The 22,611-nt window shown below is 36.1% G+C and overlaps 3 protein-coding genes and 4 non-coding genes across 7 annotated transcripts; 2 read left to right on the top strand and 5 right to left on the bottom strand.

Annotated features, from left to right (window-relative positions):
- Nucleotides 1–171: 171 nt before the first annotated feature.
- On the bottom strand, nucleotides 172–2,632 carry T09F3.2 (uncharacterized protein). The gene is made up of 7 exons (NM_063835.9): nucleotides 2,182–2,632; nucleotides 2,041–2,133; nucleotides 1,786–1,906; nucleotides 1,660–1,737; nucleotides 1,175–1,415; nucleotides 818–1,117; nucleotides 172–768 (listed from the first exon to the last, which is right to left on the bottom strand). The coding sequence occupies exons 1-7, from the start codon at nucleotides 2,423–2,425 to the stop codon at nucleotides 691–693; spliced, it is 1,155 nt and encodes a 384-aa protein (NP_496236.1). The 5' UTR covers nucleotides 2,426–2,632; the 3' UTR covers nucleotides 172–690.
- On the bottom strand, nucleotides 2,466–2,618 carry T09F3.7 (uncharacterized protein; the record flags this gene model as incomplete). The annotated part of the gene is made up of 1 exon (NM_001361875.1): nucleotides 2,466–2,618. One exon carries the CDS (start codon nucleotides 2,616–2,618, stop codon nucleotides 2,466–2,468), a length of 153 nt encoding a protein of 50 aa, NP_001348716.2.
- A 1,178-nt stretch (nucleotides 2,633–3,810) lies between the features above and the next one.
- On the top strand, nucleotides 3,811–4,021 carry T09F3.6. Its single transcript, NR_051600.1, has one exon. It is a non-coding gene; the product is annotated as an Unclassified non-coding RNA T09F3.6 (non-coding RNA).
- Nucleotides 4,022–5,652: 1,631 nt separating this feature from the next.
- ztf-27 (C2H2-type domain-containing protein) lies at nucleotides 5,653–8,453 on the bottom strand. The gene is made up of 6 exons (NM_063834.5): nucleotides 8,374–8,453; nucleotides 7,788–8,093; nucleotides 7,087–7,284; nucleotides 6,873–7,042; nucleotides 6,706–6,804; nucleotides 5,653–6,256 (listed from the first exon to the last, which is right to left on the bottom strand). Exons 1-6 carry the CDS (start codon nucleotides 8,431–8,433, stop codon nucleotides 6,022–6,024), a joined length of 1,068 nt encoding a protein of 355 aa, NP_496235.2. The 5' UTR covers nucleotides 8,434–8,453; the 3' UTR covers nucleotides 5,653–6,021.
- Nucleotides 8,454–11,134: 2,681 nt separating this feature from the next.
- C07E3.15 lies at nucleotides 11,135–11,204 on the bottom strand. Its single transcript, NR_051599.1, has one exon. It is a non-coding gene; the product is annotated as an Unclassified non-coding RNA C07E3.15 (non-coding RNA).
- Nucleotides 11,205–15,650: 4,446 nt separating this feature from the next.
- On the bottom strand, nucleotides 15,651–15,787 carry C07E3.13. Its single transcript, NR_051597.1, has one exon. It is a non-coding gene; the product is annotated as an Unclassified non-coding RNA C07E3.13 (non-coding RNA).
- On the top strand, nucleotides 15,651–15,787 carry C07E3.16. Its single transcript, NR_051598.1, has one exon. It is a non-coding gene; the product is annotated as an Unclassified non-coding RNA C07E3.16 (non-coding RNA).
- Nucleotides 15,788–22,611: the final 6,824 nt, after the last annotated feature.

Genomic DNA, 22,611 nt, shown 5'->3' with positions numbered 1-22,611 from the left:
GAAAAAATCAATTAATTTTCTTCAAAAATGAAGAGAAGACCAAAAATTATTGGAAAAATGAGCTTTTATTCCGAAAAATCGGAAATAAAACTAAATTTGTCAAGAGTTCCGGACTGTTTTATTGATGTTTTAACTTAAATCCGCTGATCACATCTGTAATTATTTCTTGTTGCGACTTTTAGTGAATTTATTCAATAGAACATGTTTTTACAACACAAAGGCTCTAGGATGAGCAGCAGCAGAATCAGCAGCAACGACGAAGAACGACCCGCCGGATAACCGGAGAAGAAAGAAACTGTTAACAGGGGAAGGAAGAGAGCACACAATCATTTTCGCAGCGACCGGAAAAAGAGGCGGATGAAAGAAAGATAAGGATGATTTAATAATGGAGAAAAGGAACAGAAGTAGTAAATTGGTTCCTGTGGGCTTTCAACAAAACAAACAAACAGGGCTTAACTATTTTAAACTTTGCAAAAAGAAAGGTCGAATCTGCTATTTAAAAACGTTAGAATACTCGAAAAAGAGAAAATAATTACATTTTTCAAAAAGCTAATAAATATAATGAGAGAACAGAGATTTAACTATCAGGGCCAAATGAGAAGAAGAAAAATGATATTTAGACTGATATGATCTGTGAAAAAAAGATCATTAAATTGCGGAAAGGTATTCAGCTGCAGAAACCAGATCCTTCTATAGATGATGAAGCATGTAGACGACAAACTCGTAGGTTCCCATTGTGATAGCAGTGTTTGGTACAGTACGCATCAGCTGGAATGAATTAAATTCATAATTAATTTAAAAATCAAGAATCGCTCACCTGCACTGACAAACCACGATACATTGCCGGATATCCTTCTTTGTACAGCTGATAAAGTGTCTTGAAGAATCCACGTGACTTTCCTGTTTCTTCACGAAGACGTGTACGGACCACTTCATGCGGATAAGCGACAACACAAGCAATAAACTTTGCAGAACCACCGGCAACCATAAAGTTTAGGAAGTCCATTTTTCTCTTGTCCATTTCGTTGGCATCACTGAGCAACACACCACGGAAATACTCGTATATACAAAACTGAATCATCGTTTCGGAGACACCCGCGTAGGAAGCTGTCACACCCTGAAAAAGGCGAAGATTAAGATTTTTTTTTAGAAATTTCTACAAATAAATTCCTACCTTGTAGAATCCTTTGAATCCTTCTCGATGATAAACTCTCTTAATCATTTGCCATATTCCAATGTGTCCTTGGTGAAGCTGAAGGCGTGTTTTCACGAGCCATATAGGATTAACAGCCGATGCCGCCACGAATCCAGCCGAACCAGCAGACACCATGTGCACAATCGCAGAATTTGGAATTAGAACTTCCGACTCATTCCAAAATCGTTTTGATGTAGAGTATGTGTAGAAATAGACGGCCCTGAAAACGTTTTTTTTTAAGTTAAGATCTATTATAAAAATTTCAATTTTTTAAAAATTTTCTAGTATTCAGCCACATTAGAAGCAATGCTTTTTATCTTATCTAATTTTGTAGTTTTTAGTCTAGCAGACCCAAGTTTATCAAAAATTAGTTGTTTTTTTTAATTTTTGAAACGCCATAAAAATTTTTGTGAGAAATCTCGTTCCTTATGCACATTTCGAGACTTTTTCAAAAAAAAACTTACTTTGACGGTGCCACGCCAACCAAATTCGGTATTAGACCTTTGTAAAGTGCACCGATCCCTTCCGTCTTGATAACCTGACTTCAAAAATTTAAATTCATTAACTTTTCGCAAGAAATCGTTCGTTACGTTATATATTTGATGACAATAGTTCCACGCCTGGCTGCTGTTGGAGGCTGCGGCGGTGTCGAGCTGGTTGACAAGTTCCTTACACAATACTGAACTAGTGATGTGGTTGATGGATTTTGAACTGAAAATTAGAGAAAATTGTTTTTAAAAAATCATAGGTTACAATTTTTTTAAATTCGCGGCCTTTTTTATAAGCCGAAGTTATAATAAATCAATCGGACGGATTTTGAATAAATAAATAAATAAATATCATACATTGGTTGAAGAGATTGGCTTTGGAAAGCGCTGCAAGGCTTCCGTTGTTGAAAATCCTTTCCAATGCTAATTGGCCGCCACGGAAATTTGAACCTAAAACAGATTTTTTCAACATTTTTGGCACTTAAAATAAAAACTAACCAAAACCATTTCTCTGGGAAACAACTGATTTGAAAATCCCATTAGACTTTGTTGATGAAGAAGACGTCGATGATTTTGAGGAATTACTTCCAGAAGAAGTACTCGGTCCGGATTGAGCATCAAGTCCTCGCGACGATTGCATTCGAGTTTTCACAACCTCCAGAGGACACGTGATGGCAGTACCTGTAGTACCTCCAACGGCACCGCCGATAAAGTGAATCGCTGCTTCTCGATCCACGAACATCTTTCAAGAATCGCGTCGTTTCTTGTTGGTTCCTCCACTTTTAAGTCGTTTGTGAACTGCGTCCGATTCCAACTCGAGGCCACGGCGACAGGATGACTGAAGTCGTCGATAATAATTCAGACGATTCGCCGATGAACCTAATTTTGCCGTCGATTGATGGCGGTGAGAACGGTGTTGAACGTGTGCGGAGCAGCTCGAATGATTGTGCTGAAAAATTAAATTAAATTAGAAATAAAGGCAATCGAGCGAAATATTGCGAAAAAAGGTGCAATGAGGATATTCGGTCTCGCCACGACAAGTATTTGTTATTTATAAAAAAGTGCGCACCTTTAAAAATTACTGTACTTCCAAACTTTAGTTGTAGCGGAGTTTTCTTCATGTTAATTTTTTAAAAATTTTGAATTCGAAAAAAGCTAATAAAATCGATTTAAAAAAATTCCACAGCAATAAAAGTTGGAAATTACGATACTATTCATTGTTTTAAAGGCGCACGCCTTCGTGCCGAGACCGGGTTCAGTATGGTTGGTGCAAAAAATCGAAAATTTTCAAGTCTCGATAATAGGAAAAATCGGTATGTAAAAGTATAGCAAAACAAGAGATCAAAAGAAGACAATCTGAATCCTCTATTTCAATCTTTGCAAAAGTCATTTTCTTTATCACTGCCCTCCCCCCTCAACAATCACACAACAATCACGTGGAACGATTGAGAGAGGAATAGAGATACCTAAATCGAAAAAAAGAGAAGAACACAACACTGTGTTTTTGTGTGTGAATGAGTGTGAAGAAGCAAGCCAAACGGCCCCCCTTGTTGCAGAAGAAGAGGAGGACTGACAGAGTATGTTGTACTCATGTGATGATAACGAGATCGTGGTGATTGTTATGTGGTGGTGACAGTGTTGGTGACCGAGAGAGGAACAAAAACAATCGAGGAAGAGGAATAGATCAAACTCTTACTTTGATCGTGAAAAAACACAAAAAAGGTTGAAATTTTGGCCGAATTGCATCACAGTACGGGGATTCGAAATGAAAAAATTTGCATCATGACCTGAAGGAACTACCGAATTGAAAGGAATTTTTTTTTTCAGACATTTTTGTTTTTAATCCGCGGAAAACAGTATAATTGCTGGACAACTTTGAAAACTAATCTTCTGGTCACTTCCGGGCTTATACTTATCCAATCTCTCCTCATGTGATTTGAAAAATCAACAATTTTTTTCTTCATTTCGATATTTTTCTCGCAAATAAAAAAATATGCTGAACTCGTGACTTTCAGCTTTTCCTGTAACAGGAAACCGCTGAAAACTGATAAGGGTAGACTTCGGCAGCCAATAAAAATGACCGCCCGTGTAAGCATATATTGCCGCTGCTTTTTCCTCCTTCGTGTGGAAGTACGATCGTGCAAAGAACGTTCAATCGGCAAGGGAAACACGTCAAGTGTATGTGACTGAGAGGATGGGAAGGAGGAGGCAGGCAACGTGGTCGGGTGGGTTAGCAAGTTCTACTAAACTAAACACTCGTTTCAAAAATGACAACGGATTCTCCAGAGAGCAACGAAGGGCACCTGAGTCGAAAATGTGTGAGGATAAGTGGTCGGAATGCTCTGATTGAGATGAGAGAACGTTTCAAGAAACAAAAAAAATGTTGCCGAATGCCAGGAATCTGTTTTTCTGATCGAAGCTACTTTATTTCAATAGGATCAAATTAAAACTTGAAGATGGAACAATATTCTTTCGAAGAATTTAAAAGAACTGAACAAAAAAAGTAAACGCTAAACCTTTCACAGAGGAAATAGTTTATAATTATTTTATTAAATCTGTGAAGAGAGCAACACAGATATGGTTTCTGAAATTCGGCATAGCAAGTAGTGCACTATTTTTTTTCAAAATGCGATACATGTCAACAACTTTGAAATTTTCAAACTGAAACCAGCAGCATACAAAAGAGTGTTCCTCTCAATCTATAATCCTCCACTAGGTGAACCCCAACGGCACGTGTCTATGTGTGTTCTTGTGTTTCTCCACACCAATCGAGAATAGCGACAATAAGTGAAAAAAAAAGAACGTCTGCGAGGTAAAAACTAAAAGAGAGAGAGACAGGACATGTGACTGTGTGGAACTGACTAACTGAAGAGAATGGCGACAATGTCGACGAAGATCAGTGGGTGCCGTAGAGTTGGAGAGGAGCAGAGATACAGAGTGATGAAAACGAACTGCAAATGATAAGCGAGGGCGCAAAATTGGCAACAGTTTATCATTTCGTTTGTCCAGTGATTGATCATTGGAATTCCGAGGGTTTTTGTCTCAAGTTTATCAATTTCTACAATGTCTAGAGAATATCTTGAGAAACTTTATGGGAAAAATGACGTCGAATTTTCTATCAAAAACAGGCTCACACAGTTGCAGCTGGTCTATAAATAGTCTCAACATGTGATCTGTAAGGGGCGGAGATTTAGAGTGATGAAATCTGTTTTTCCCGCAGTAATGTGACATTTAAGTACTAATTTAGCAATATAACTCTGAAGTTTCTTCCAAAAAAACTTTATAATGGTTACCGAATTAGAAAAGAAAAGTAGAAAGAAAATTCACCGGAAAATCCGTTCGCCACTTCAAAACTGCTCTCCAGTACACAATGCACGCTCGGAAGAAGAAGAAAAAGTGATCTTTGCAATAAACAAAAATAAATCAATTTTTTTGGAAAAGTTTGATTTTTCACCAGAATACACGAGCGCACTACTATTCTAATTACGGAATGCTAGAATTTTAAAATTGATTCAAGTTCAGTATACAAGACAACAAAAACGCGGTCGGAATGATGATTTCTATCTTTTTCTCCTAGTTTTTCCGCAACTTTTCCAACAGTCACGTGGTTTACACGTGTTTTTCTTTTAACGAACTTTGTTCTATCGGAGAAGCCAGGAAGCAAGCCGATTAGTGAAGAAACTGGTCATGTGAATGAATTACAAGCATGGGAAATGAAGAATTTAGATTAAATTAATATAAAATATTCAAAATTCAAGCAAAAAATGTTTAAAAACTATGAAAATCGCAGTGAAATGAAGTTTTTTATTTGAAAAATCGGGCAAAAATATTTGGCGGCGCGGAAAAATGGGTGGAGTGTGTCGATTTACGGAGATTGCAATTGCGCCGCGCACTTTTTTCACACATTTTACCATCTTATTTTTTTGCAGAAACTTTCTTTTATTTTCCGGAAATAATGTTTATCATAGAAAAAATTGTAAAAATTTATTCAACAGACCAACAAAAAATTATCACACCAAAAGCAAGGCACGGCACAGAGACCAGCTGTTACGAGAGTTTTAAAATATAAATTCTGAAGAATAATTGTGAAAACAAAAAGAAACACCCGCTCTTCACAGTGAAAATTCTCTAGTCTAACAATAATAATTATGAAGAAAAATGAAAGAGAAAAACCTGGTAAGAAAAATGACTAAGAATCGTAGAATATCACAGGTTTGAAAATTAAATAAATTGAAAAAAAAGACGACAACGAGATTTTGTTGAGAAGGGGGAAAGGGGAGAAAACGCCAACCCTGAGAAATGAACAATTGAATAAAAATAAGGAAAATCCCAAGAATATCATGAAGAATCTTCATCACCATCAGCCGTTCCAACATGTACTTCGATTTTTTCATTTCCCACAGAAATATTCAAATCAGAAGAATCGTTGACGGAAACTCCACTATCATCGGAAAGAATATTGAGAATGGAATCTTTTGTTGCCTGTGTGACTGCTTGTTGCTGTTTCCGGCGATTATCAGCTCCAGGGAAGCACATTTCAAGAAGCCGACGGTATTCCTCGCGGAGTTCGGCTCTGTAAAATTGTTGCGTTTGTGGAGAAATATTGAAGATTTTTTTGACCCAGACGCAAAATGTTGCGGTTTTTACGCCAAAAGTATAATATATACGGTACCCGGTCTCGACACGACAGTTTTTATTAATTGCGAGTATGTGTGCGCCTTTAAAGGGTACTGTAGTTTTAAACTTTTATTTTGCACAATTTTCATAGATTTTTAAAAGATTTTCGATAAAATATATATTTATTTCTTGAAACCCCGAATATAGCAATGAAAACAGTTGAATTTTGCCAAACCGCTAGGAAAACTGTTAAAAATCGATAAAAATTGCGCAGAAATGAAAGTTTAAATTACAGTACTCTTCAATGGTGCACACCTACCCGCATTTTACAAAAAATTGTCGTGCCAAGACCTGGTACCGTATTTTTAGCTTGAAAACCATACAGTTGCCGTGAGAAAAACTTACGCAAAATCATGAGGCTGAAGCTTCGGCTCTCCATGAACTTCCTTAATGTGAGTAGATGCTAGGTACCTCCTTGTGAAGCTGGCTCCACATTTTGGACAACTGAAAAAAGATCATCAAATGAAATGTTTCGGCATCAAGGATTACATTTTATAAATAAAAAGACTAACCAATATTGTTTCTTCGATGCATGTAACCTTGCATGCCTTGACAAATGATTCAAAAGATTGGCGTATTGTCCATGCCTTGAGATGCTCTTCTTACATAACTGACACTGATAAAGCTCTCCAAATGGCTCATCAGCTTTTGCTTTCTTGGTACGTGGTTCCTGAAAGTTTGTCTAAATTCAAAATAGCATCCACGTGATTCTGAAAGCACACTTACCCTATCAAAAAGTTCAAGTGCTTGACTGAGAGTGAGATCTTCTAGGTCTTCATCAACGTCTACAGACATATCAGGATCCTCATTACCTTCATCACTCGGTTCTTCTTTTACACTCACTTCTTCATATTTTTGGATTTCTTGTGGAGCACGATGAGGTAGGATTGGGGAGATTGGCACGAATGGTCGTTTGAGATGAGACTGAAATATTAAATTTATAGAAGAAAAACGACGTGTAAATATGAAAAATTATTGCTCTACATAATTTAAAATATTTAAATTTCATAAGTTACCAGAATAAAAAATTCGGCTGAATAAGGTTGTTTTTTTGTCGACAAATTCGGCAAAAAGGCAAAATGCCGGTTTGTCGATTTGCCGGAAATTTTCAATTCCGGAATTTTGCCGAATCACCGATTTCCCATCATAAAACCCGTATAATATTTTTTTGGCAATTTCCAAAATTATTTATGATATGTGAATAGTGAGTCTAAATTGCCACTTTCTGATTTTTTTTTTTAATTCAAAATGTTTTTTTTGGCCATTTTAGCGAGTGGCTTTAAACATCTTTCCAATTGACGATATTTTCTTCTAAACAAGACTGTATTGAAATGCTACACAGTATTTTTGTAGCTATCTCGTTTTCAAATGAAGGCTTCTCAAAATATAAAAAAAGCTTTGCCAAGTTCAAATCTAGCACATCATACCTTCGCGTCCGAAGTTCCATTCTTAATCGGCGTCGAACATACGAATTCTCGTTTCGGCGATTGCAGTGTCGTTGGAACAACAAGAGCAGCCGTCGTTACCGTACTGTATGTTGCGGCGGCGGACGGTGATGAAGCAGCAAACATTGATGAGGAGGAGGAAGCTCGTGGTGGTGTCGATGGGGTTATGGGTGATGTTGTCGATGACGTCACGGTAGACATTGGTTGATTTGATGATGTCTTTTCACACGTTGGACACAGATTTTCGATCGTTTCACCAATAGAGAGCTGTCGGTGACCGTGGGCGAACTGAAAAGTTTGGGAATTTAGAAATCTGTACATAACTGACAGTTCTAGGTACATTTTAGGAAAAAAGGTTTTTGATTTGGTTTTCTCAAGATTTTTTCATCAAAAAATTTAAAAAAAAACATCAAATTTGAGTTTGCTAAATATTTAGCAGACCCAAATGCTATTAAATGTTTTTGGATTTTTCTAGTTGAAACATCAATATATTACAGTTTTCACTCGAAAGTCAGACTTTTTTTGAACAAAAAAGTCATGGTGCAACGAATAGATATTAAAAACTCACCAATAACTGCACCACGTTCTGCAGCATTTTGTCATCCTTCAAGTTGAGCAAGACATACATTTTTGAGTGTGTGTCAGGTTCTGCAAAATGCAATCTTCAAAACCCAAAAAATTTGAAAAGAAGTAAAATACAGGAGAAATCAATTTGAAGTTCCCGTGGTGGGAAGAAGGGGAATGATAAGAGTAATAGGGAAATCAATATAGAAGTCTATACACCTCCACACCATGGGAGACAAGAGAAATCACATAGAGGAAACCGAGAAATGAGAGAAAGATTGTGATTTTGGTGTATGCTGAATGAAATCGAATTGTTGCAAATTGCAATAATAACGTAACTATGACCCGTACGCCCACTTGGTGTCTTTTCGTCGCGAGACCCAGTGAGAGAATTGACTTCATCATCTTCATCATCACTTTGCAAATATCGTGTGGTGGTGTCTAGTGCCCTCCGATCTTTTGCCGCTATCTGATACACCGGCCTGTACACCCATCCGCGCCACGTTGTGAATGGAGAAAAAGAGAAAGAAATAGAAACAGAGAGAGAAAGAGAGAAGAGATAGGGAAGATGCAGAGAAGTTTCGCCCGTCGGGAGTAGGTAGAAGGCCAAAGGGAAAATGGGAAGAAGAGGCGAAACGAAATGGAGGTGGGGGGAGAATGGAAGTAAACATCGTTTTAGGGAGACACATGAAAGGTGTGGAGGCGAGAGTTTTATGGCCAAGAATTCTGAAATTCGGGTGGTGAAACAACTGAACTTTATGTGTTTTAGAGGTTGAATGCAACAATAGGGGCTAATTGTAGCCTGTAGCTGGATGTATATATATAGGCTTTTGGTAACTGATTCAAGAGTTGGCTTTCATTTTGTAGATTAAAAAATAAACAGTGCTCTTCAAATTAAAATGTTTGAAAATTCGACAAAAAAAAACTATCGTTTCATAAGTCTAATGGTTTTGCTCAATAATGCTTCTGCTATCAAGTTACAGCAAATGTTTATTAACTCAAAACTGAAGTAGGGACAGTTGGGAACTTATTCAAAATCACTCTTATGATAAAGTAGCCAAATACCCAATTAAAGCCTCAAAAAACTTTTGCAATTTACCAAAACTGACTGAAAAATTGAGAAATGTGACAATTTTTGGAAAGTGTTTAATTTCAATATTCGAGTGTTTTGCACTATTATGAGTGTTTTAATACAAGTTTTTCGTAGATTCCACTTCCAGGAGTTTTGAGGAGTCCTGAAAATGACATCTTCCTAGGTACCTAGTTATTACCTAGGTTAGCTTTGAGATGTACATTCCAAAGTATCAAATTTGCTACGTTTTTCTTTTGAATTTCCAGAATTTCCAAATTTTAATTATATTGCCATCCTCCAGTACTTCTTCCATGTCAGTGAGCAAACGTCAGCTCCTGGAATATATCTGAATTCCAGCAGCAGTCCTCACACCTACATGTCACAAAATCCACCAAATAACTGTTTTTGTAACATTCAGTTTGCTGCTGTTTTCTATTGCCCAATTACCCACCTACTACTACTACAGTTACTCTCCTCACAAAAAATGAGAGACATGACAAATTGCGTTAGGACCGTCTGTATTGCTGTTACCGCTGCCGCCGCCGCTATTGCCCCAGTGGCGCGAGAATCAATTTGGCGAATCTCGAAGAGGGAGAGAGGGAGAGAAAAAGAATACAAAAAAATCCCCCACAAAGAGACAGCATCTACAACAATTTTTTTGTAGGACTATGCGGGGAGCGTGGTGTCGTGTATTCGGCGCCATGCGCTGTCGCAGGTGTGATTCGATTAAACCTACTGGAGAGCGAAATGTGGGGGAAGAAAAGGGAGAATTTGTAAGTTCTTTCCGTATTTTCGAGTGGGATGGTATGAGGGATTTGAAGGTATGTAGGGCTAAAGTTACCGAGATCCTTTTTCAGCAACTTTTAGGTCGAAAAACGGTTCAATTTGGTACGATAATAAACTAGCTGAAAGGATTTTTGTGAACTTTCCTATTTGGATTTCTATATAAATTTTTGAATCAAATAAACAGATTTCTAGACTTGCCAAAAGATCTCAGACTCTAACCCGCCTAGGCGTTAGCAGGCACCTCTCACCGGCCTGTACGCCCTACCGACAGTGGCTTCCTGGCTTCTAGATCTACAAACCATTTTCAATTTGAAAAAAAGTTTATCCAACACACGTTCCCACTTTACCATATTAGCTCAAAATTTGTCTCAAATCCTCTCCACCTCCCATATTCCCACACTTTACCCACCACCCGCCGCTCCTTACCCTTCACATATTTTTGTTTCACGTCTTCTTCATAGAGGGCTCACTCATTTTTTGGTCCGAGACACACACACTCAAATAAAACTAAATAGATTCATTGCCAATGAGTAGATAAGGAGGAATGAGAGGACATGGAGCACAAGATGAAGCTTATACGATTATAGACAAACATACACATTGAAGCTTCTTGAAAGGTTTGTATGGTCTTATAAGAATTGGAAGGGGGAATAATTGGTTAGAATGGATAGATTGGATGAGAGGAGAGGGTTTTCTGAAGCTCTGATATTTTTTGAGGCACTATGGATATAACTAACATAAAATTATATTTGGAACATAATCCACTGACATTGAAAGGAAATTTGGAAAAAAGGTCCCGAGGGGTTACTGTAGCTAAAAGAGAACGTTGCAATCGTTCAATAAGAAACTCATAAAATATGAAAAATCGAACAATATAACGAAAGGAATGGAGAAAAGTGGAGGGACATGGGGGGAAAACGGGGGGACGCGCCCGACCCGACACCATACTGTCTCTGTGTTTGTGTTATGACACAACAGTGCCCCCATGGTTAGACAGACAGAGAAAGAGAAGTAGAAAAAGACAAGAACCTCCTGGCGAACGAAATAGACGAAATAGTGTACAAATCAAAGAGATTCATCCAGACAGTGACAATGCAATAGGGCGGTGGGGAAGTGGGGGAATGGAAAAGAAGAGTGGCGACGGGTAGTGTGGGGGAAAGAGGGCGCGGGTGTCCCCCTATATCTCTACGCTCTCCATGATCGATGTACTATCTTATTGAACTTTTGTGTGTGTGCGGGAGCCTTTCCCGCACACTCTTTCACACAGGGAGACACAGTGGACGAAGACCTCGTCACCGCCGCCGTAGGAAATCTTTTTGGCGACACCCAACAACCCACAACACTATGTGGACGAGATGGAAACCAATGGAAAAATATATTAAATTTAATGAAAATTTCAGGAGAACAGAAAGACAGGGCCCTTCAGAGCTAAGTTCTTTAAAAAAGCAACAAACAACAAAATATGAAAAGTCTAGGGATTTTAAACTGGAAAATCTAGAACTTGGCACTCAGTAGAAATTAAGAGCATAACATCGTACCAAACATATGCTGGAAGAGCCCGGATTCAGACATATATAACTCGGTGCTCAATACTTACAATTAGCTAACTAGGGAATGGTGTTACCCCTGCAATCGCTAGGAGGACAAAACAAAGTGAAAATGGAAGATCAGATCTATGGCTACAAGAATCAGTTTTTGGAATCTGCTTAACTCGGTCCCAAAGCTGAAATTTTTGGCCTTAAAAATTAGTGCTTTTTTTGCTCAAAATGCCGTTTTTCGTGTGTAGAAGTGGCTACATAAAAGTTTGGCACTGCCGCCGCCGTTCGAATGGCCGATTGGTGAACTCTCGTGCTCATTAATCTAAAGGTCACGGGTTCGTTCCCCACTAGGTATTAATTTTTTTTTTGAATTTTTCCTCTAGCATGAAATATGCACAAAAACACGGTTTCTTCCGTTTTTGGGTAACTTCGGAATAAATTTTTTGGTTCCTGGGAATCATAAAAGTAATTTGGAAACTTTTTGGAAGTTTTCTTTTTTTGATAAATTTTCACTTTTCTCCCACCTGATGTATGCACATTTTTTTCTTCAAAAATAATTTTTCAAAGTTTTTTCAAAAAGTGTTTGGTTTGAAAGAGCAGCATTAGTTTGGATATTTCTACGATTTTGGAGGATCAAATGTCATTTTTAGGAGAAAACCACTGTTGTTTTATCTAGAGTTTTTCACGAAAAGGACCTACTTTCAAAGACTTCCAGCTCCGTTGAAGAGTAAAATAAAAAAAAGTTGTCAACTGCAAAGTTATTTTAAAAGTACCAATAAACAAATTGTCAGTTGAAGTTACTCTGCTAAATTTTATGGGTAGAGAGATATGGACATTAGTAATTAAGTAAGTTAAAGCTTCACTTCGATTAGCTATTTCCGTCTACCCATAAAATTTAGCAGAATTTGTTTATTGGTACTTTTAAAATAACTTTGCAGTTGACAACTTTTTTTTATTTTACTCGTCAACGGAGCTGGAAGTCTTTGAAAGTAGGTCCTTGTCGTGAAAAACTCTAGATAAAACAACAGTGGTTTTCTCCTAAAAATGACATTTGATCCTCCAAAATCGTAGAAATATCCAAACTAATGCTGCTCTTTCAAACCAAACACTTTTTGAAAAAATTTTGAAAAATTATTTTTGAAGAAAAAAATGTGCATACATCAGGTGGGAGAAAAGGGTGGGACAGGTGGGAGAAAAGTGAAAATTTATCAAAAAAAGAAAACTTCCAAAAAGTTTCCAAATTACTTTTATGATTCCCAGGAACCAAAAAATTTATTCCGAAGTTACCCAAAAACGGAAGAAACCGTGTTTTTGTGCATATTTCATGCTAGAGGAAAAATTCAAAAAAAAAATTAATACCTAGTGGGGAACGAACCCGTGACCTTTAGATTAATGAGCACGAGAGTTCACCAATCGGCCATTCGAACGGCGGCTGCAGTGCCAAACTTTTATGTAGCCACTTCTACACACGAAAAACGGCATTTTGAGCAAAAAAAGCACTAATTTTTAAGGCCAAAAATTTCAGCTTTGGGACCGAGTTAAGCAGATTCCAAAAACTGATTCTTGTAGCCATAGATCTGATCTTCCATTTTCACTTTGTTTTGTCCTCCTAGCGATTGCAGGGGTAACACCATTCCCTAGTAAGGTTAGTCCAATTTCTAGTCCTAATGATTTCATGAGATAAGAAGCCTAGGTGTATAAAATAATACCGTATTTTTCCTATTAGAATTGCATCCTCCTTTTTTTACTTTGACAGTTTATATCTTGGCCGTCTTAAATTTTATTTTAAAAAAAATTAAACTGACAAAATACGTGTAAAGTATTTCTCTATATTTTCATTGTTGAAAGTTTTTTATAAAACTTAAGACAACAGAGATATATACCGTCAAAGTAAAGTAGTGAGGGTACAAGTCTAATAGGGAACGGTGAGCAAATTTGTTAGTGCCATCTCATGAATTCTGAAATTTCAAGATCATGACTAAATTCTCATTCTGAGAATTTCAAATTGCCTACCTTATATGGAAAATTTCAGATGTCAAACTTCAAAACTCAAGTATAATGATGAAGTGCGGTGACTGGGGTGGGCTTGTGTGGGTGGAAGTTTGAAGTAGAAGACGTGGTCGTCGTCACTGGGAAAAGAGAAGAAAAAATAGAAAAAGAAGAGGTGAGTGAGGCTGTCTCTCTTTGGCGTTGTATTGGGTGTCTCTGCACATGCGTGTGTTGGTGTGTGGTGAGCCACGGCGCCGAGCACACGGAGCCGGGGACGCGCGATGAAAAAAGAAAAAGAAGAGAAGAAGCAGGAAGAAGAGGAGGAGAGCTCTACGTGTGCTCTCGACGACGCCAAAACCCTTTTCGAAGAATGGTGGATAAGGGAGATGATGAGGGGGAGGTGTTCAATTAGTGAAACATCATCTGTCGGGATATTATAAGTTCATACTGAAAGTTTCTAGATTTTCTGAAAATTTCAAGCAGTTTTCAAACATAGCCATCTGCAAGTTCCAATCTCTAGAATGTTCAAACGCGAATAATTAAAACCTAATTAAATATTATAACTGAATGAGAAGTCTTGAATTTGAGACATGAACTGAAAACTTTTGTCATCTAGACGTTAAGCATTGTAAAAAGCCATGCTTTACCTTAAGAAAATATATAGATTTGTGGTACTACTGTTAATTTGCGGTGAAACAATTTCAAGTTTTTCTCGACTCGAAATTTTTTGCTACATTTTTATAAATGTGAACTTTTTACAATAGCTTTGTTTTATGAAATATATGTTACCTTTTGTAGTACAAAAATTATAATTATTTGAAATGTGCATATTTCAAACAATTCAAGTTTTATACTGTACATACTTCTGGAATTCATTTTATCGACGAAGTGTGGTTTAGTCCGGTTTGGCAGACTCACAATAAGCAACATTATGAAATAACGGAGCCTTCCCGACGCCTTCATGTTTTGATGCTCACACTCCCCTTTCGATTCATAATATCTATCCGTTGGTGTCCATGAAGGTGGACACCGGGGGGAGGCCGCGACAAAAAAAAAACTTTTTGTGGAGCGATATGAGGCACACGAGAATACTAAAAAGGGGACAAACATTGTTACAATTGCGCCAAACATCTCCTCTCTGACACATTTCAATTTTCGAAAAATGCTAGTGAGGTTCAATTTCTCATTTTTCATACCTTTCTGTCTTGTCGGATTGGAAAGTCTCACAGCAACGTAATTTGTCCTCTCGTTTTACATGGAAAGATTTCTAAATGAAAATTAATTTTGACTGGTGGAAAGTTAGATCTAAATTTGCCGTTTAACGAAGGGTTTTTCATTAAAAGTGGGTTTTGGAAAATGAGGCACACCTGATCTGATTGGTTCAAAAAGGAACGGAGCAAATCGCTGATTAGTCTTGCAGTTCTAATTTTAGAGGGGATTCGAACAGGGAGATCAGCCTATTTTTGAAAATACAAATTTCGAGTATTTTTTATGCAAAATTCCAATGTATGATTAAAAGTTGTGCGTCTGACATGCTCAATTTTAGATGTGTACAACATAGAACATAAAAAATATCATTCGGTGACTTTTCAGAGAGCATCATTCGATGGTCGATCAACATTTATTTGGATTTTCAGGTGTTCTTGCCGAGAAATCTTCTAACCTGGAGTAGTCCTTGGGACTCTTGACATATATTTTGATCTAAATCGAGGCTCAAAAAATTAGAAAAAATATTTTTCAGACTTCTTTTCCAGTTCCTCATTCTCCGATTTATTTTTCTGGAAATGCTCAAAACTTCTACAGAATCTTCTACGGCACAAGTATTACCGACGTATTCAATAACCCATCGCCTTCATCAAGGACATGACACAAAAAAGAAAGAAAAATGAAAAAAAGAAAGAAGAAAGAGAAGTGGTGGCACCAGGCATTTCGATTGTCTGTGTCTCTTCATCTCACACACACTTTTCGTCGTCTACCTGATGCCATCAATTTGTAAGACGAGCGCTGCCGCCAGAGGCGCCGCTCCGCCAATTTTTACACATTTTGTTCGTAATTTTGACGGTTTCACCGGGGGTTTTTGGAAATTCGGCACTTTCGTATTTTTAACGGTTTCTGTTTCAATTTATTGATAGCATTTCAAAAAATTTATGCTTGGGAATTTGAGGATCCTGCAGGAGCAAGAAAACGTACAATATTCGTTTGGTGGCACTGGAAAACAAAAATGGAAAACCTGTCGAAACTTGGAAAACATACTTAATTGAATTGAAGCATACAACATTACAGTTTCGGATATTTAGAAATATGCACATAGATTTGGCAATTAAAACTGGACACTCAATTTACAATTAGTCCTTATTTATCATTGGTTTGGAAAATGAGATGGAGTATAAAAATAGATAATCTATGAAAATAATCTTACTAGGTTAGTTCTTTTTAACGAGTTGTAACAATATTTAAACTGCCGTTTTTAATTTTAGCAGCCGAGAAGAGAATGTTTCAAGCCATTTTAAAAGCATAAAATTTCAGAGGATTCAACAAAGTGGATACAATCTATCAGCAACTCATAAGCCTATGGTGCATATTAAATTTTTTAAACGAATTGCCAACTGTATACAAGAAGTTACCTCCGATTGCCGAAATAATGAAAATTTTGAAAACATTTTAATTCCACATAAAATTTTACAGAAAAGGATTTTTGGTAGGTTTGCAAATTTTGGAAAACTTTGTCAGGAGACGATTTTTTGAATTTGGAAAACATTTTAAATTACCAATAATTTCTAAAAGTGCCGTATGTCAGACCTGACAAAAATATATCATAGATTTCAAAATTATGCAAATTTATGTTAGACCTGAAAAAAAAAGTTAATTTCTACACTGGAAGTGTCTTAAATATCAGTGAGCACAGTTTTTAACTCAGAACATGTCGGGACACTAAAGTTTATTGAATTTTAGATATTGTCAGGATTGAAAATTTCCAAAATTATTCCGTTAATTGAATTGTATTTTCATTTTTCGCGAATTCTACAGTTGCCGATTACAACGCAACCCTGGGTTTGGAGAGTTCATATTGCAGATGGTTTCATGACTCAAAATCTGTAGCTCCATAGAAGTAATTTTCCATATTCCAATTGACATCATATGTACACAGAAGAGCTCTCTTTTGACATCAATCTCAGTCTTCAAATTATCTTTATCTCCACACTCAACCACTCTCCGCCCATCTTGTGACTACCACCAATCTATGACAAGTCTATTCAACGATATTATGTTATTAACCACTTATTTATCTCTATTGACTGAAAATGTGCAGCAGCTTCTTTTTCCCACTCTTCTGACAAAAATACTAAGTAGCTCTTTAATACTTGAAGAGCTTAAATTTTTATATTTAATTCGGTGTGTTCAATTTTTATAGTAGTGAATCTATTCTACGAAGAGATAACTTGCTTTTAGCTGGAATGTGTGGAAATTTCCAATTTCATGATTATTTGAACTGAAAAATTGGCAAAAATGATCTTTCAAAAATCCTTGTTTCTATCTCTATTTATGTTGCAAATTTTGATAATTTTAAGGTACATATATGATATCCTTTGAGTAAATTATTGTTAAAATGAAATTTCCAAGTTCCAAGCCAACTGGCGATAACTAAATACATATTTTTGAACTTCATAGCCAATATAACCAATTTACACAGTTTGAGGTATACCCGGCTTTCTCGGAACAAAAAGTGCAAATGAAAACGCATTAGGATACTGCTCCACAATACTTGGTACACCTGAAGTTGAGAATTTGTTTTGTGAGTTATCACTAAAAAATTCGTACAGGCCCTGTAAGAATCCAACGGACTCAATTTTATCCAGGACCTCGTTACGAACACGCTTTCCCAATTACTTTAAAAGGGTGGTACCAGCTTTCTATTTTGAGCAATCTTCTTCGAATCCTTGAGTGCTTCTTAGTTCTGCTTTCATAATCTTCTTCTTCTCCAATTCCATAAAAATTATTGTGGTGCTCCATAACTGCAGGTACAAAATCCAGTGACGGGATATAATCCGCTGAAAATCTCTCAATTCTCATATGGTCTCTGAGCGTCTCTAATCGTCTATTCGCGGCATGTATATTATGATATTATATTTATGATTAGTATGATTATTAGTGTTATTAACACGTTATTGAAAGTGGTGGGCATCAACGACAGCAGTAGCAGCCGAAGAAGAAGATAATTCCTTGGATATAGAGCCAGAAGATACTAATATTAATCGGAAGTCTTGGCGAAGGAAAACTTGTTTTTCCGCGCTGCATCAATATTGAGCATTTCATATGCTAAAAGCTGAGCAAGCTCTGAGTATAACAATTTACTGTAACTGATCTAAATTTGATTAACCATTACGCTTAGTTTTCTGAAAAGCATTTTTGATTTCCTGTTGGAGAAATTCATCAGTTGGTAAAATTTTGCTAAACAAGCTTGTTCTAAGCCGTGTTCCCTATTAGCATAGAAATTTTACTGTTCTATTTTGGAAGTTATATAAATTTTTTTAAAGAACATAGGAAACAAACATAAATGCTGCGAAACTAATTTTCAAGTTGCTCGTAAGGCTACCAATACTAATATTAAGCTTCTACAGTAGTTAGCTATGGCTTCTCTTTGGTCAGGAATAAGAGCCCGCTGGGAGCACAATCAGGCAGTCTACTTCCCAATTTTTTTTCAAGATTCTCAAATCCACATTCGCCTATGGTTGCTGAAAAAAGAAATTTTATTATTTTGAATAAATTGTTAATTTTAAATTAATTTTCTAGAAGTGCATTTGCTAATCTCAAATTTCAAGTAAATTTGGAAAACTAGCTAATTAGAATAACTCTTTCATAATAAATCCCTAATTTCTGAAATATAATCCAAAAACTAATTATCCTCTTAATGTATACAATTTCTATCCCTCTTTCTCCATCTTAAACATTTGATAGCTCCTTCAAGGTGTGCCCCCCCCCCCCCCCCCCCCCCGTCCGTCTAATCCCTTCTTCTTCGTCTCTGTCCTCCTAATTACACTTAAACCAAATTCCACGTAAGTAGCCATTGGTGCCGCCCGTCTCTTGTTTTGCTTGTCTTCATCTACTACCTCCACCTGGCTTTACCTCTCACACATCTTACTCATTTATGTGTGTATTTGTCCAAGGGGCCCCACAGACCACCACCACCACCATCATCATCATTTCGGCTCTTTTCCTTTTATGAGTGACCCATAATATAAAATGTCTTGTGTTACTTAGACATATTGGGATTAGTAAGTTTGCTGCTAAAAGTGAGTCACAGCAAATAATTTTCCGTAAGGGGCCATAAGGGAACGTATCTAAAGTGGCCTATCACTTTTGGGATTATTGGCTCAATTTTTTCTAAGTCTTTAGGACAACTACATTTTCTTAAAATGATCCAGTGTGTTGAATAATTTTTCTACCGCTTATCTATACTCGTCTATAATGTAACCATACAATATTCCAACTTATGTTAATCATAATGTTAGGAATGTGCAGAATTTGGTCCAAGAAATATCAACTCATCAGAAGTTGGCTAAACTTGGGCAAAAGCTGTGCAAAAGTTTGGCAAAAGACTTTGGCAAAACTTGGTTTTAAGATGAGCTAAAGCTTAACCCAATTTTGACCCAACTCTTGCCACACTCTTATCACAAAATCAAGAGCCTCATTCAATCGCAAATTTGTCAATTTTTTATATAAATTTTTGAAGAAATTTTCCTCCAAAAACTATCTACATATTTTATTTCGAAAATCCTAATACCATTGTTTTGAACTTTCAAAAGCTCCCGTGACTCATTCATTACAAGTAAAAAATAGCGAGTTCTCTAAGAGAATGCCTTTCTGCCTTTGCTCACCCGTTTACGCTGAAGAAGAGCCATTCAACCATAGGAGCTTGTCCTCATTATCAAAGCTAATTAGGAGGCTAGTTTCCTTTTCTCCCCACGCCTATTCCATTATACCAGCTGAATAGTCTTATTTTATTTCCACTTGGTTGCGTTCTTATTTCAGATGCTCACTAATTAATTATCGATCGATAATTGACTATAGGTTTAAGATAATTGTAAAAACTACACATTCAGTTTTACAGTAAAACTCTAATTTCTGAATAAATTAATTGTTGAGGCGTACTAATTTTAATTTTTTAAACACCAATTAATTCAGTTTCACTTAACCCAATTATACGTCTGCTATATTTTCCCATCCAAACATGCAATTTGCAGGCACAATTTATGTCTCTCGTCCCACTCTCTCACAGAAAATTGCATTTTCCATCGATTCATGTGTATGTGTGTGTACGCAGGGCGCGTTAGCCCTAATTATCATAAATTGCCACCCTTCTCTTCGTGCTAAACCGCACCCAATTATCGGGCAGATGGCCTCGTCGCCTCGCTTTTCTCATTCTTTCTTTTTACGTAGTTCCGTGTATTTTGACTGTTTTAAAGTATTCTATTGCTTTGTTACAGTGTGGACTCTAATTAATTCGAAAAATTAGTTTTATAAGGGAAAATTACAACATTTTTTTGAAATTTATTGTTTTACTTAAAAATTTAATTCAACAAAATGTTTGAATACCTTGAACACTAAACACCAATAAAAATATTTTTATATCTTAATTACTTATAAAAATCGCTATAAAAACTCAAAAATAGACGCCGCCAAAAGATTGTTGACCACTAGTGCTATCCTGTACCAGTATAATATTTTGGTAAATATTAAATTTCATCAAAAATAAATTTGAGGAAAATGACAATCACTGATAATGAATGATAATTGAGCGTTGAATAAATATATCAGCAAGTTTTGATTATCACCTGTAAACACACACAATTTTGTCTGGGCGTGCGTTGGTAATTAAACATACTTTGATTATTGCGAAACTAATTATAAATTATATTTTTTCACACTTTTTGGTAATAATTACAAAGTTCAAATATTTTTTAAGAAAAAAAACAGTATTTAAACTTTTAAATAAAGTCTAAAAATATAGCTGCAATAAAAGTGGAGAATCTCTGAAAATTCCTTATATGTAATTGTCTGAGAAGGTTTTGCGGAGCCAATGTTCTCTGCACAGACTAGTTTTTCATGGCGGCATAGATCTACCAAATTCTAATGTACATAATTAATTTTAGCAAACAACTTTTTAATATTTAGTCTCTAAAAATGATCCATTATTCCTCTAAAAAACATTTTTCCAGTTTCCAACAAAAGCAGTCAAACCACCAAAAAACGTCTCAAATTTCAATAGAAACGGGCAGACACCGGGGAAGCATTTCTCGAAATTCTATTATTTTGTTCTTTCCCTCCTTCTCTGTCTTATTCGTTCGTTTGTTTCCAAAACAAAATATGTATTTATACAATATTCTTGTCTACGTCTGTTAACTCTCTCACACCGGGGTTTTCGTCTTTTCAAAAGACATAATTATCGACCAATTTGGAGGGGAAGGGGAATGGAGCGCGTTTCTGCCAATTTCGGTCACACAATTTAGCATAAAGGACATCGATTTTTTAGTTAGCACACATATATTCTAGGAAGATACGATATTACATTTAGGGTTTCGAAAGAAATTACCACTTTTCTATATTCTAAAGATACTAATTAGCAACATTGAAAAGCATTAAAAATAGTGTTTTTTTTCAATTAGTCTTACTCTATGCTCTATTTTGACAGCTCATATCTAAGTTAACTTCGATTTTACAAAAGTATGTTCAACTATTGATATAGGAAAATTTTTGGCACGTATTTTGTTTCTGCAAATTTTTTTTTGATAAAACCAAATGACCGTGAAATTAAGGCAATAGGGGTCGTAAACCTTATAGAAAAAAATTCGGTATATTTTTTAATGATTTTTCCCCAATTAAACCCGTTTTTTTAAACTTGTTCTATTTATCTAGTTAATCTTTTCTATCAGAATGCGCTATTCAAATTATATCAGGCATTTCTTCAGGCATACCTCTTTCCTGCCTGAATTTTTTCTTGAATTCACATGATTGATAGTATAGATTTATGCACTTTTCATGTTCACATTTTAATTAATTTTTTTGAAAGTTCAGCAAAAAATCTTGAGCTGTACTTTGACAGTGAGCAATGCCTCGGCCGTCTCAAAGCAATTTTTTTTATTTCCTAATACTATAATTGCATTGGCTAATTTTTGTTACCATGAATAAACTTTATTTGTAGTCTTATCAGAATCCTGATAATCACATCTAGATTTGATGATTAGTTCTATAATTTTTTCAGCTTGTTTGCTCAGATGCACAACTGGAAAACAGAATGCTGTTGATAATTGCTCAGTGAAGCAACCTTTCGTTATGAGCTAATCATATGATTTCTTGAAAACTCATGCCAAATGAGCAATTTCAGAGAGTTTTAAAACAGTTCTCGCAGTGATTTTTCCATTAGAAACTTATCAAAGAGGTTTGCAAAACATTAAAAAATTCTTTGCAAAAGAAACCATTTACATTTATAATTAATTATGGGAGCCGAGCAAAACAACATTTTTTGCAATTTTTTAAATCCAAAACTTGGAATCTGTATTCCACGAATGTTTCTATATTTGCAAAGTGTGTGAGAATATCAGAAGCTGAACAAAAATTCATGTAAAATCTAGATTCTAAATTATTCTGGTGTATTAAATTGAAAGTATAGCAATTTTTACCAGTTTTTGCTATGTTAGCTATCATATTTGAATGTTGCAACTCACTCCTCCAAAACCCTCTAAATCAAATTCCAAATCCTTATGGACCATTCAATGCCCGTTATTATTCACATTGAATCTTCTAAAACTTTCCCACAAGCACGACCAGCACCACCCCATTCAAAGCTGCTCCTTCATCA

Source organism: Caenorhabditis elegans, chromosome II, assembly GCF_000002985.6.
Source record: "Caenorhabditis elegans chromosome II".
Taxonomy (NCBI): domain Eukaryota; kingdom Metazoa; phylum Nematoda; class Chromadorea; order Rhabditida; family Rhabditidae; genus Caenorhabditis; species Caenorhabditis elegans.
The sequence above is the reverse complement of the archived record's forward strand: the minus strand, read 5'-3'. Positions and strand labels throughout refer to the sequence as shown.

Bases quoted from the DNA above. Each gene is read 5' to 3' on its own strand.
- T09F3.2 (NM_063835.9), bottom strand. From the start codon at position 2,425: ATGTTCGTGGATCGAGAAGCAGCGATTCACTTTATCGGCGGTGCCGTT. The intron at 1,118-1,174 runs GTAGGAATTTAT...CGCCTTTTTCAG, and splicing joins GATTCAAAGGATTCTACAAG to GGTGTGACAGCTTCCTACGC. The intron at 769-817 runs GTGAGCGATTCT...AATTCATTCCAG, and splicing joins ATCGTGGTTTGTCAGTGCAG to CTGATGCGTACTGTACCAAA.
- ztf-27 (NM_063834.5), bottom strand. From the start codon at position 8,433: ATGTATGTCTTGCTCAACTTGAAGGATGACAAAATGCTGCAGAACGTG. The intron at 7,285-7,787 runs GTATGATGTGCT...TTAATATTTCAG, and splicing joins ATGGAACTTCGGACGCGAAG to TCTCATCTCAAACGACCATT. The intron at 6,805-6,872 runs GTTAGTCTTTTT...ATCTTTTTTCAG, and splicing joins GCATCGAAGAAACAATATTG to TTGTCCAAAATGTGGAGCCA.